Consider the following 15,317-nt stretch of genomic DNA (forward strand, 5'->3'; position numbering starts at 1 on the left):
TGAATTGCGAGATACCTTGTAATATTTTTTCCCCCCTTAAATAGTTTGCAAGCACACTCAAAGAACCCTGCTTCAGTGCAATTTCAATTCTGTTTTCAACCAGCAGGACAGAAAGGAAAGCCAGAGAGATGTAACAGACTGTCTGGTTTGGCCTCCTTTTAAAGTTATTTGTAAAAATGAATTAGTATCAAGAGTATCAGACTACCCATATTTCAGCAAGTAGCTACACAGGTAATGTAGTAAGGGGCTATTACTACATCTCAAAGGTTACTCTAAGTTCTAAACAGAAAACTTACCTACTGCAATTAATGTTATTCCTAAACACTTCAATCAAAAATATTTTTGTAAGCCATCCCTACCTACTCCAGTCAGTTAAAACCAGGTCCCCCTATTTATAGTAAAGACAAACAGCTTTGGGTTGAACAACTAATTCAACCACATACATCTACATTTATTCCTACCTTTGGTTCAACAGCTATCAACCTCGGGGTAGCTACCTATGATATTCATTGCCTTTGTGATACAAGTCTTAAAGGAGTGAGGAATGTCTTGCTTAATCCTGTCAAGCACAAAATAAAAAGGATATTCACAACTCTTTTACAGCATCCCACCACTGAGCAAACAGGTTTCTCCTAGCTACATTGAGGACAGAGGTTCCTTTGGCAGGTTGCATCAGCTCCTAAGTTTGATTTCAGAGTGTTTGAGATTTTGCTACCACTAGTATAACCAAGAAGGTCACTGTTGATGGAACCTGAACAAAAACGAACACCACAGGGCAAACATGGTTTGTTACTTTACGGTAAGTAACACAGTCAAAGAATTCGGCCTCTGGACTCATCTATCCAGATCGTCCAAACTGACAGTCACACACACCCCTGCAATGGCCAGGTTGTTCCCACAAACAATGAATAACTGGAGGTAACCAAGTCGTTAAATGACAGATGACATTAAACTGTTTCCCAGTGCAAGCACCCAAGGTAGTGATTAAAGGATGTATGGTAGACAAAAGCAACATATGTATAACTAGACCAAAAAACTAGCTTAGACTTAATACCACTACCCTATTTTTAAGCACAGAGAACAGTGTTTCAAGTAGCCTTTCATTTTCCTTCAAACACTTGGAGCTTCTTCAGTGCACACAGCTAATGCTTAACCTTGTACAGATAGGTTTGATTGGTCTTTAAGCAAGCATACAAGGAGCTAAGCAGACACTATTTCACCCTTACAGCATTTGTTAGAGCTTTCTCTCTAGTCCACGAACTCAAACTATCGGCATCTCATTCAGCACACCTAATGTTATCTTTATGAACTGTTATATTAGTGCATTTCTGAGATACCAGCTTGTATTTCCTTTCTCTTATGAACTGTTACAAATTAAAGACCCTGTTCATATTTTAAAGCTAAGACAGCACTGCAGACTGAAGCAGAATAGACATATTTTCAATTTCCTCTTTGTAATGCACTATTTGCACTCCCTTCCCCAAGGTCATGAGTTGTACTTTTTCCTGTCATTCTTATTCCCTCATTATGTTCTTCAGTCTTGGTTTTTACTTACTACTATCAGATTTTTTCATAGTCTCCAGCTCATAGCAGAGCCCACACAATAACCAAAGCCATCCAGAGACACTGGAGAGAAGACCAACTCATTTTCTCAAGTCTGTTGCACACTAGTGAAAGAAAACGTTTTCTTTTTTTTAACCTATTTTCAGAATGAATTCACTCCAGTGAACAAGACTATGCAATGCTGCTAAACACTGAATCCCTTTATCCTAACAGCAGTTACGATATACATAAGATAGAATACAAGTACCCATCAGCATGCTTCAGTTTTACTAGAGGGATTATAGATCATACAGAGTAGTTTGTATTCATATCCACTTAACCTTTGGCTTCCAAAAGAATTAGGATTTATCATGAAGTCTGACACCTATCCATTAAGAATTCATTTCACAGTCCATTGAGCACCCACAAGCTACTATAGTCTCCCAGTTATGGCTACCAGTTAAAATCCAGACCAACTATAATTCTTTCTGAGGTGAATGAAGAGTACTTGGCAAAGAAGTCAAGTAGTAGGGCATTTGTCCTATCTCAGAAAATCCAGTTTCAGTCGCTTGCTCTACCTACAGCCTATTTATATGAACTGAGCTGGTCATGTAGGAATAGAACCACAAAAGGACTCAGACAAAAGCACTGTCAAAGTCCAAAACTCCCACCAGTTCTCACCTTTCACTTAACTCTGAAAACACCTAAGTTCTAATTACTTTCACAGATTCCATCAACCATGCTTCAGTTTTTCAGTGTTGAGCAACCCACCACCTATATTCACAAGTCCTGTCCTCCATAAAATACAAATTTATTTTTTTCCTGATAGCTTGTCTGAGGGACCTCTTCTATTAAATCATAACACAGGGGTTTAACTCCCTTCCAGATTTCAACAAACTATCCTAGGACACAGAGGCACCCCCATTCCTTTCTCTTGTACCAGTTCTTGCAGGCAAGGAATAATATGATGTTCTCTCTACTCAACAAGGATATGCACGTATGACTACACTTGTTGTTATCACAAAGGAAATTACCTTCCTATTCTTGCTACAAGTCACTTAAAATACTTCTAAAATAAAGTAGACAAAAGACTACAAGACCTGAAAATGGGCAAGTAGTTAGACAAGTACCTTACTTGTCTAGATAGCAATTTTACCACCTTCTTGCCATGCTGCTGAATATTCAAGGCACCTCAATATCCTCACCAAATGGAACAGCTCCGGTAGGCCCATTCAGCACACCTGGTAATAGAGGCCATTCCTCTGTGAAGTGGGAAGCAATGACTTGGATTTACCAGGCACAGGAACAATTTATACCAAGTTCTATACCATCTCCTAAGATCCACTTTTCATTGCCTTTTTTGTGTACATTAGCAAAACAAAATTTAGGTTCCTCTGCCACTCTTACACTTGGTGCACTTATCTACCAGGTGTTACTGCCTAGCTTAATCCAGGGAAAAAGCAAGGTAACATTTACATGTGCAAAACACAGAAGATTTCACACAAAAAAACATGCTAAATACTTGTCCAATCCTCCTCACCCTTGTCACCTCCCCCCTTTCAAGCACATGGAGAAAAAGGACATATACAAAGATACTTCAGAATTGCCAACATGCTCACCATGGTAATCAACAAGCCTGCATAACAGTTGCAAGTCTTGTTGAGCTACTAATAATCCCATCTACCATTTGAATTCAAGTAGTACTTACAGCATTGGCATCAACATCACTGTGTATGGCAACTGTTTTAATCCCCATCTTCTTACATGTTTTGATGACCTACCATATAAGAAGTGACAATTATCAATATTTAAAATACCAACAGTTTAACTACAAAAAACTTAAAAGATTACATACTTACTCGGCATGCAATCTCCCCTCTGTTTGCAATAAGGAGTTTTTCAAAAGTCTGAAGGGAAAAGAACAATAAGAATCTTGAGAGATGAACAAAACACAAGTTTTTCTCCCTTCAGAAATAAGCATTCTTTTCTCCTCCACTTCCACTAAAACCCTAGCTTATCCATGAGCTTGTAAGTCCGAGATCACCTACTTTCAAAAGGGTTCTGTTGATTTAACAATGATGATATAGCATAAACAGTATGCATGCTATACTAGATCTACCTAGCATAGGCACAGGTTCAGAAAAGTTCAGAAGAAAAAGGTGTTGACTATTCACACCAACATTCCCTGACTCTCCTTACCACACACTCTGCAGAAACTAGAACTCTACAGAAGCTCTAAGAGCCAGCCAAGTCCAGGGAAGAGACATGCTGGCAGTCTAACCAGCACAGACGACCTGGAATACAAGACTCATCTGTTTTGGGACATCTTTAAAAGACATTCCAATCATAAGGAGGAGAGGTTCCTCCCTGACCGGAGCACGGAAGGTAAAAGACCAACACTTCTGCCCTGCACAGGCATGCTTGGAATTGTACCAGTCTTGCTCCTCCTTGCAGCTGAGCCTCAGGCAAGGAACCTGGCAAAATCCTGCACTGCGATCATGACACTGCTACACACTCAATACAAAGTAGCAACCAAAATGCAACACAACAGCAAATCAAATCTAGTACGCCCCTGAAATTCACTGTCACTTCTCACACTAGAGTGAACTTGATGCTGTAAGTATACCTTCAATACTCCTATCATGCCTGTAAGAAGGGGATAACAAGCTGTCAAAAGTCAATAAGCCTTACATCCCAGACAAAAATTTCCCATTAAGAAAGAGTGGTGGAGGAGCAGAGTTGCTCAGCATAAAAATCTCATTTCTGGGAGTAAGGGTTATTGCTGTCACTGGCCTTGCTACTAAATACACAGGTGCACTTTGATACTGCACCTGCTTGGTTGTAAATACAGACTGCCACTGAAAGGGACAATCCTGCTTTACACACTGACTCCCACTGCTTTCCATGCATCAGACCTAGCAGGGATGCAGCTTCAGGACACATCAGTTCAACACACTAATCGAACAGTCCTACTCTGCCTCTCATGCTCCAAATCAAAAAACAGGTTAGGGAACCAGCAGGACTCTCCCCTTCAGGGGCAGCCTGCAGTCACACCAGATCAGGTTTATCAAACTATACCGCATGACTTTCGATAGCTATTCTCCCTCCCGTACACCAAACAACTGGTTTTTATATGGACTGGGGGGAGAAGTATTGCCACTGCAACAGTAAAACTGTTATCCCCACAGTCATTAGTTAATCTGGGGAGGGGAAGGCAGGTGTAAGAAGAGAGGAAGGAACACTGCAAAACCCCAACAAGAACTGTTATTGACAGACTAGGGTATGTATTGTTTGCTCCCCTACTCCAAACAGACATACCAAGGTGCCCTTGACCAAATTTACTTCTTCAAAGTCAGGACTGAGCTGGCATCACATGACCAGTTTAAAAATACTACACAATAACAATCTACAGAAATTAAGCAATAAAACCTTCCACGTAAGAGCTGCAGAAAGCTTATATGGTAAATTCAGCCAAATCTGCTGAGGAGAGTGTACCGCTGTCTCGTACACAGGCATGCACACCCCCCACTCAAAAGACTGATCTTAAACATCCCTAAGCAAGCTCAATTATCAGAGGTACAAATACTGTAAGAACACCACAGGAGCTAGCAATTTGTTTGGAGACTTTTTTTAGCTGGGCACCTGGTCTAAAATCCAGTGAAAAAACTGAAAAGTTCCCAACATGCTCACAAAAATCAGTTGCTGAATCTAAATTTCAGCATTCTAGGTACTTGAAGTTTTTTAGGCATACAAACTTAAGGGGGAATTAAAAAAAGCTCCCAAATACTTGGCATTGAAAAGTTTAATAATTCAAATACTTCATCAACTTAGTTCTTGGTATATAAGAGTTGTTTCATTAATCAAGTATGGTCACTGTGCAAGACACGACTCTCAGTATCAAGATGTTAAGAATATTTGACATACACTTTTATTTTCTAATTCTGCAATAAAGACACTAACAGGAAGAGACTGGACTCTCGCTCCTGCTGTTAAAGGCAAGTCTCAAGTCCAGCATGTTAAAAAAAAAATAAATAAAAAAATCACATGCTGCTTTGAAGTAACATGCAGCATTTCTTTTTTATGTCATTTCCACTAATTAGCTCCAAAAGGTCTCATATGAAACTTTTGTCATTACAAAGACAGTGGAAGGGGCAGTGAATGGAAAAAGCAGAAAAGAGGTTAAACTATCTGTAGTAGCCACCAGTTGGAATGACATAGCTCCTAGTTAAGAGAAACCAAATACTCAATTACATTGTCTAAACATAACTATGCCTTTAGAAAAGGAAGGCAAACTTGATTAAGCAAGGACCTTAAGAATACAGATTTCTTCAAAAGACTTCTTTTTAAGCCACGGTTCTAGGTACATACAGGTTTTCCCCATTTTCTAATACTGTTTCACTCCTGGTTAATTCCTTCTATACTGGTATACAAGGGCAAGCCTACCAGTCCTGAGTTGTCAGCATTCTTGCCCTTCAATACTAGTGTACCTTCAGCCACATTATTTTTCCAAGTGTGTTACTTCAGAGGCCATGCCAAGACAATCTCCCACAAGAAAAGTTTTTCTTGGCTTGTAACTGTAAATTGAGATGGCTGCACAAGTCCCAAGATGAGGATTTACTATTCTCTGCAGGCCCTAAAGGCCCACCTTTATCCAAGCTCTAAAATTCTCACCCCTGTGTCAGATCATTTAACAATCATGCTGCCACTATTGCATGCTTTTGTTTCTATGAAAAGCTTTTGGTTAGTCTACCTCCCACGTGTTTTAACAGGCCTATACTCCCCCATGCAGAATACTAATACTTGTTTCATAATTATAACATGTTCAGGCCAGTACGTAACTTTCCCAAGCTTGCAATCACTTATCCAACCTTCTAAGGTATGCACCTGAAGTAGCATCCAATCTTGACAAGTATACTGTAAAAGCAACTTCCTTTTTGATTTAAAAAAGGAAGAAAAACATGCTATTAAACTAGTGACTGTACACAGGTTATACTAGGAGAACTACCACTGTTAGTAGCAGCACGGGACAGGATAGCTTTAAAAGACAAATGTCAGTGGTACAGTAAAATGTTAAAGAGAAAACATGCACCATACTACTTACCTTTTCATTTGGATCATACACAGACGAATACAGTTTATGTGAAGTTATAAGGCACCATCTTGAACACAGTATTTCACACTACAGAAGAAAGAGGGAGTTAAATGTTTTTCTCTTGCTACAGTATTCCAGTAAGATAAAAACAGTTCACATACTAACATCTTGAGGAAACTCTTCCATATCCTTCCATTCTCTCACCAACTGGACAAAAGCTTATAAAGATCTGCCCTCCCACAAGCACACACCCAACAAACAGTAACCAAAAACAATTCAGAAGCTCTAGATACGAAGTCATTAGCTTAGGTATAAATGATTTTTAATAAGCTTGCCACTATACCACCTTCTTTCCTTCTTGTTCCAAGAAATACCTACAAAGTTCTCAAAAGAGTATGCATCCATGTGTGCTGCGTATAGGAAGAGGTCTTTGCTGCTAGGGAGCTGCTGGGAATAAGGCAGGTAATGGACTGGACCAGTATGGAGAGCACAAGTAGAACAGACTTTAGATGCTAGTTCAGCTCCCAGTCTTCCCTACCACAACCCCTGATGGTGGTCTGAGGAAAAGAGGCCTTTTTCTCCTTTTCTCTGAGACTTCTGCTCTGAACCAACTTCTACAAAGACAGCTCCTATAGTTTAACAATTTTGCATGACATGTCAGGAAAAAGCAGCATACACGTGCTATTTCAAAGAGAACACGATAGATGATACAACAGATTTGCAGGTGTATTAAGGAGGAGATTCAGACAGGTACTTCTCAAGCAAGTCAATTCACAGCATAATGGCAGCTACAGTTAACCATAAACAAAAATAATCAGACAGATAAATGACCCCACACCAAAGTTGCATCAATACAAACAGCTCTGGGAGAACTACACCTGCTCACCCAGTTGGAATAAAAGAGACTGTAAAAAGCCCTAATACTGAATATTGCCTAGTAGGAAGCATGTAACAGCAGTGACTGGCAACTGCCAGAACTCAGAACCTGTCAATTCTGTCTGAAAGAATCATTTTCAGAAGTTGCAGAAATCTAAGTAGTAGAAAGTAAAGGCTCTCCTGTGAGAAGACTTTAAAAAAAAAAAAAAGATGAAGACTGACTACACTAAACTAGAAAGGAGACCAAAAATTAAGGAAGTATATGTTCATATAAAGAATATTGAGAGAGAGCCAGAGAATTCAGCTGCCCCTTCCACAACAGCAGTGAACATAAAAATTCATCAATTTTTCAATTATCTTAAGTTTACTGTAAGCTCATATTGGTTCTGAAGTACCAGTGGCTGGCAGTAACTGGAATGAGAACACTCCTTACGCAGCCCTCTAGCCTGATCTAGATACTTTTCATGTATCACAGAAAGCAGAAACCACCCCAGGAATGAGAAGGGCATCACATTTGTAATGCAGCTGACATTATAATGTTAAAGGAAAAACAATATATTTCAACACAAGCCCTGTGATACAGAACTAAAGGAAGCCTTAGAGCACGCTACCTCATGTCAGCTCAGACCAAGCTTCATGACTAGAAAGCTGCTACAGCTTCACAGAAGATTTAGATGCCAATCACTAGTGGCAGACATAGCATACACTGTCCCAGGTAATCTAGATCAACTTAATTATTCTGGAACAATTCAGATATTCTTAATTATTCTGGAACTAAAAAGTCAGTGGAAAGCAATTGTTCCACCCTGTTTCACATGCTGGGTTCTCTCCCATTCTTGTGTTTGTTTTGGTAGGGTTTTTTGCTTCTTTAATTTTTTCTCTTCACTCTCCAAAAATAAAATCCAGAATAACAACCTGAAAGGCAAATCATTTGATGTGCTAGAATCAAAACCACCAGAGGTTGCTTTTTTTGTAGGGGTATATTATTGTTCAACTGAGAATGTGACACTACAAGCTGTTTCAGGCATTAAAGAGGGAAGATACAGTTAAGGACAGAATTCCGCCAGCTGCAACCATATCTACCAGCTGGTTATTATCCCAAGTTTATGGCAGCACAGTTACACCTTCAGTGACTATACTGCAATTTAGATCTTGTCAGAGGGAAGAGCAAGGATAGCTATAGCAGAAGCAGCAGACTACACTCTCCTGCTCCAGAGTACACACAGTTAAGCAGATAGAGTTCCTCTCCTGTCAAACACGATTGACAGAAGTACTTGTGAGACCACAAATAGTCCGAAGAAGGTCATACAGGACCCCCCCCACAAAAAAAAAAACAAAAAAAAAAAAAAAAAACCACCACACACCTCCACCGAGTTAGTATTATTCATTGAAGAAAGTGCTTGTTAAGGGTCAGTGGGGCTAATCTAAATACTTGCAGTTAGCTAGAGGGGGAGGGGGCAAGGGAGGAAAAGCTTCTGAATTTTCTTGTAAACACCTTTTATACAAAGCTAGTTTTGAACACATATGAGAAGCCAGAAAAGTTATGCCACAGATGGAGACTGGAAGGAAAGGTTATGATGGGAAAATTAGTTAGCATTAAGGCTTGGAATCTTAGCCATGTGCTGTCTTGAAAAAATGCCCTATTCAAACTTTTTATACAGAAAGAGTAAAGTTACCAAGCAATTAAAAAAACTGAAAAAGCATTAAACCACACTCAGCTCTGTTTTTACACTACAGAATTAGACAGATTTCACATAAAGATTTTGTAATAGCCTAACCTAATCATGCATCTATGTTTAAAAACTTAACTACCTCCTCTCACACACACACTAGAATCACTTAGAGAACCAGGTTCAGCCCTGAATTGAATACATGTGGGGTAATTTCCTAAAACAAATCAAGCATATTGCTCAACTCAGATGTGAAATTCCAACTCTAATCCACAGTTTTGGAAAGAAGGAGCTGGGGGGTTTTGTATGTATCTCTACCAATATACACTAAGGTTTAAGAGCTTGCTTAATCTAGAATCCACTTCAAGAAAAGTCTCTTTAGAGGTCTGCTCCTAGCCACTATTAGCAATTGAATAAGTAGTTAAAAATAAAAAGACATTTTGTAAATAATGCACAGCTAGGGCCACGAAGGAACACTGCTAAATTGCCACCTCCAAATCGACAGCTACTCAGGTGTCACCTGCCCCAGGCTCCCAAGCTCCTGCTATACGTAGGTTCATTAAAAGATACATCAAAACCCCCAAAGAACTCTCAAACCACCAACCAAGGCAAGCCAATCTAACTCTCAAGGTACATGCTTAATTGGCTGCCCCCCCCCAAACCAGGGTATTATACCTCACATAAAAATTTCCTCAGAACAGAGCCCAGAGAGCTCAGCTTGACCTAGTGACTTTTTTGTATCTTGCAAAACTAGGAGAGGGCAGCAGAGTCATCAAGTATAACCTATTTTTGTCATGACTTGTTACTTTAATTTGATGAAGCTTTTGACTCTTGAAAGCCCAAGAACGCAGACTATTCATTTATGAGAGCTCAACTCTGGACTTCTGAGTTTGGCTTGGAGTTTCCCACCTCTACTGAATCCTCAAAAAACAGATAGTGTTAGTACCGTATTTTGGAAAAGCACCCTGCTTTATCTATTAACTGCACAATAGCCAAACTGAGCTCAAACCTGAATAGCTGTAACAGTTACAAAATAACTTCATATACATCAACCTACCCAGTAATTTGTAGAACTGTATGCTCACCATAACACTGATGCTTTGAGGTCTAGCTGAGAACCTGCCTCCCAGGGACCCAATGCAGCCCTGGGAAACCTCTTCAGGTGGTTTAAGGACACAGCACACAACAGCAAAACAGAAAATTAACTTGTTATTTATAGATGGCTTACATGTGTGTTTGTAAAGGTTTATATGTCCCTCATTGAGAAAATAGATTTCCCTACCATACTGGTCATCTTGTAAATTACTCATTGATACTGAGCTTTACAGGCAGAAAAAGGTCTCAATGTTGCAATGGAGATGCACAGTTCCAGATTCCAGACAGGAAAAGCATCATATACCAACATTTGCTTTAAGAAGTCTAATATGGGAAGGAATGTATATTTTAGCATTACTAGAAAATACAGTAAGCAATGCCCAATAGTAACAGCTAGAGTACCATACTTATTTTCATTAGTCATAAATTCTACCTCTTCCTTCTGTCTTCCGCTAGCAATATTACTAAGATTTTTGCCCCTATGCTTTCAGGGATTCAAGTTTAAGACACCATGAGAATAGCCCCTTTATATTTGCAGTGTACTTCCCATTAGCCATAAGTATTCCTGAGTGCTTATAAACATGAAGAAAACATAATTTTTTCCACATTTTCATTACAAAGAAACTGTTTTGAAATCTTTTCTTATTTCAACTCACTTGACATGTTAATCCCCTGTTTATGGGCCTCTACTGATAGAGTATGTATAAAGCATACAAGAAACCTTCAGGTGTCTGCAAGATTTAATCTACAAGGCTGAAAATGTAGCTTATTAATACAAGAGTGTATAAATCTTTTAAACATGAAAGCAAACGTAACACTTCTGTATTTTTTTTGTCTAACAAAGCCCTTGCCCTTCCTCTTTACTCCCTCTCTGAGAGTGCTGAACAGCCAAGCACTTGTAACTGTAAGCAGATCCTCTTGAAGCCAACTGTAAACAAGATGTAGTACAAGGTTTTGTAAGGTACACTGTGCTATACACAACAGTTCTTTCACTCTTACAAGGTTTAAGAACCACTGGTAATTCTACGAGGAAGAAGAGAAAACCCGTTTTTCGTATTTGCCAACACAGCACACAAACTACAAGCAAGGAAACACTCTTCCACCTAAGGCTGTTTTTTTTAAACTAAATCATTCCTACTCCCAAGTACCTTCTCCTTTGTATGGATCCCAAAAGTTTGTATAGTCACATAGTGAACCAGACTAGGGAATACATCCAGCTGAGAAGATACTCACAAGGACTGGGAAAAATGTGTTCTCAGCCAGATTTCAGTCCAGCGTATCCACTTAGATATTCAAGCAGCAGTGCCAGCACAAGTTGGAGGGAGACAGGAGCTCACAAGGAACAGCCTGTGATGAAGACCTAGCAGCTCCAGAAAGCTGGAACAGTTTCTCATGGCAGCAGCTTAAACAGCTCCAGCAAGGCTAGTGCCTGTGAAATAGATCCCAGCACTGTAACAATCGTGCAGGAACCACCAATGCAAGTTTGGGACAAACAAAATAACAAGAAAATTAAAACACACAGCGTTTCAGAACAAGACTGAGATTTTTTTACTCAATCTAAACTTTAATGAACTCTTAACTTTTTCTTCCAGAACTAAGATTTGCCCACAGTAGATGGCACAGCATGCTTTGCCTGCAGAATCCAAACAGCTGCTCCTGGGAGCAAGGAGAAAAACAGAAATCTCTACCTGTGGTATGCTTTGAGAGTGCTTGTTTGTACTAAAATCTGTAATTTACGTACTAGAAACAATCACTGAACTCCAAAAGTTTATGGCTACATTCATGTCCCTAGATTGGTGACCATTTTAAGTCCCTTCCCTAATGACAGATGATACCAATCTTGCTATCCCATCAGGCTAATGCTTCTGTGCTCATAACCAAGGGGAAAAACGTTTCCCTGGAATAACCGCATGCTAAAAATAATGTCACAGAAGAGAGCAAGGAGCTCCTGCTGTACAGATAACTTCCATGACTTAAAAATGGTGGCTGCATAGATAACAACTTAGGAGGGCACAGATGGCAGAGAAATTTTCCATACATTTAGTTCAATGGTTAGAAAACTAATCTACCCTGATAAAATCCGTATCACCACTTCACTCTCGATTTCATGATGTATAGTATTTATCACTTTCTTCTACATTATTTTAAACAGTCTGACAGCTCTCTCCAAAGAGTTTCAAGATTGAAAGATCACAAGCCAACTCTCATCCTCATTCTGTAACTACAGCCTTCTTTCAACATCAGATTTTCTCCCAGCTCCAGAAGTGGAAAGCACTCAAAAAGAAATTTTGGTTATATTCTAAACAGCACCAGTTCTGCATAAAAGCTAAACAGGAGCGCTAAGCATTAGATTAGAAACACACCAGTTAAGTTGAATCCCCAGCTCAGTGTTTTTGTACCGTCTCTCGGGTCCTTTACTTATTCCCACACGAGAGGGGCAAAAGAAGTTAAGGACAACTCAATAGCTACTAGCCCTTGCAAAAGATGTAAGCGCTCCAAGCACATTAAAGTTTGAAGACATCAATTATATTATTCGCCTATGTCAGCAAAACATTAAAGAATCTATGAAAGTGATTCCCATGCAAATTTGTCTTATTAAATGCTTTCCAATATACTGATGTCCTGAAGGTGACTTTCATACATAGATATTAAGGGCTAGAAATCACTTCAGTTACATAAGTCACAAGTGCTATTAGGTAGCTATAAAAATATTTTGTTTTGCAAAGGTGTCACTAATGTAACTTTTCTATACTGTCTACACCAAGGCAGTCAGACCATGCCCTTGAGGTGTTAGAATGAAGGAGACAAAGCAGGCCTTTCACAGGGAGGCTCCAAAGGACTGACTGACATTAAAGTCTTTGGACTTTAGTGGGAAGAGCAGAAGTCTTCCACATCTATATACACATACGCGTGTGTATGGCTACCAAAAGTAAAGTCTTTAAACAGCATGAGCCCTCTGCTAATTGCAAATCATTGCCTCCAAACTTCTTTTTCTTTCCTTTTCAAGAAGCTTCTCTCATGTACACCTTAATGGCAAAACAGGTTTGCTATGTATATTTCCTAAGGAAAAATACTTGGGTAGAGCATATCCTTTCTTCCTCTTTAATCCCTTCTCAAAATGCCCTGCCCACATAAACCACCTCTTTTACATGATCCCTAGAGACATGCGAGGAGTTCTTTACAGTACTGTTATGCGGTTACATTTCTAGAGAGGAACCTATCCCACACCCTCAGGGGTACACAGAGCAAACATTTTCTGCAAGTCACTCCTCTCTTCTCCACTGGAACTTGCAGATCTCCACAGTCATCTTCCTTTTCGGGAAACAAAAAAATGATATATTCTTCCCACTGTATGCAATTACAGGTATTTTGCACCACTTTTCCCATACACAAAGTAGCTGTAGTGTCATTCAACTGTTATACACCATGCGCTAACGCTGCTTGTGCTTATCCTAATCTCTTCTTTCTTTTAGCACAATCTGTAGAAGTAATAGAGAAGAAAACATAGCAGCCACCTCAGTGAAGCTCCTCCACAGTCTAAGGAATAAGGCTTTCTAGAAATTTAAAGTCTTCACCAAAACCATTAGTATAGTTCTGCAATGAGTTTATTGCATTTTCATCAAAAGTAAGAAGAATGAAAAACCACAGTAAAGCTTTACAGTGACAGCTGAAAGACCTGTAAGCATCTGGGGTAAAGAGGGAGGGAGGAAAGAGACGACAGTTTCACAAAGCCTTTTTCTATAAGCTAAGATTTTACTACTAAAAATAGTATAAAACTACACTCTACCCCCCAAGTTTTTATAAGCTCCTGTTTAACAGAGGGAGAAGGCAGGAATAAACAGGAAGTAGCACATAACCCTCTCCGGCAGGAGAAAATTCAGTTAAAAAGAGGAGAAAGAAAAAAAAAAAAAAAACACACTCCTAGCACCACACGGGTGGGATACACTGAGGAACAGGCTCTCGGATGCTGCCAGCCCGCAGCAGCCGAACCCAGGACCCAGGCTGGGTTTCTTTCACGGTGTCACGACAACCACCCCCTTTCCAGCCAGCACCCGCAGACCACCGCCCACCCACCCGTCCCCACGCATGTGGGGACAGCACCCGCCCGGCGGGCCCCATCCGCAGCCCCTCACAGGGGAGGGAGACCCGCCCCGGCCCTCTACACAGGGGCCGCCTCAACCGCCCCGGCGAGCGGCCCCACAGCTCAGCGCCGAGCACCGCCCGGGGAACGGCGACGAGGGGAGAAACCGCGCCCCCAGCCCCGCCGGTCGGTCGGTCTGTCCGCCCCCAACGCGGCTCTCACCCTCATCAGCGCCCGAAGCCCCCGACGGCCGCCCGCGGCCCCCCAGCGTAACGCCAACGCCGCCATGTCTTAACGCCGCAGCCGCCGCTGCCCGGCCGCCCTTTCACCCGCGGCGGCGGCGGGAGGGCCGGGCCGCCCGCAGCCAATCCGAGCAGCCGCCGCGGGCGCGAGGGAGCAAGCGCGGGCGGGCTGCCCGCCCGCCCCGCCGCGGGGAGGGGCGCGAGGGTGCCGGCAGCTGCCTGCGGTTGCGCGCGCCTGCCTGCCTGGCGGCCGCGTGCGGCGAGGCGGGAGCGGGCGTGAGGTGATTCAGTCAGCGCCTGGGTCGCCCTGGGGAAAGGGGAGAGCGTTCGCCGGTCCAGCAGGGCCCCTGCGCTACGAAACGCGGGCGAGGCTGGCAGGAGGAGGGATGCCGCTGATCCTCTGTTTTCCAGTCATCCGCAGGAGCTACTTGCCGCTGGGCTCGCTGGCACACGACGCTCCGAGTCGGCCTCTTCCGAAACGACCCGCGCAGCTGGGCTCGGGTGCGCTGCCGCAGGTGTCCTGGGTCTCAGCTGATGGAAGTGACAAGAGTGGTGCGAAGTAAATCCGTCACCCTTCCCTGGAAACACTGTGAGAGTTTTACCGCGAGGAAAGTGCCTAAGCAGCATCGCTGTTCCCATCTTGGACTTTTGTTGACATACAGCAGAGGTATAAAGCTGCCCACAACACCGAAGTGTAGAAAAGATGTGACCCGAGGCAT

General features: G+C 41.6%; 1 protein-coding gene across 4 annotated transcripts in view; it reads right to left on the bottom strand.

The window, feature by feature from the left end:
* The window catches only part of PCCA (propionyl-CoA carboxylase subunit alpha), a 300,001-nt gene extending 285,287 nt beyond the window's left edge, over positions 1-14,714 (bottom strand). For 3 of the 4 annotated variants that reach the window (XM_069802387.1, XM_069802388.1, XM_069802390.1), the window contains exons 1-4: positions 14,579-14,714; positions 6,644-6,721; positions 3,402-3,449; positions 3,251-3,319 (exon numbers count right to left, since the gene is read on the bottom strand). In XM_069802387.1, coding sequence (XP_069658488.1) covers positions 3,251-3,319; positions 3,402-3,449; positions 6,644-6,721; positions 14,579-14,644 — 261 coding nt within the window. In that variant the 5' untranslated portion in view covers positions 14,645-14,714. Of the gene's footprint in view, positions 1-3,250; positions 3,320-3,401; positions 3,450-6,643; positions 6,722-11,508; positions 11,695-14,578 lie in introns of those variants that run through there. The other variant, XM_069802389.1, reaches the window with a different exon arrangement.
* Between the last annotated feature and the right edge of the window lie 603 nt (positions 14,715-15,317).

Source organism: Haliaeetus albicilla, chromosome 15, assembly GCF_947461875.1.
Source record: "Haliaeetus albicilla chromosome 15, bHalAlb1.1, whole genome shotgun sequence".
NCBI lineage: Eukaryota > Metazoa > Chordata > Aves > Accipitriformes > Accipitridae > Haliaeetus > Haliaeetus albicilla.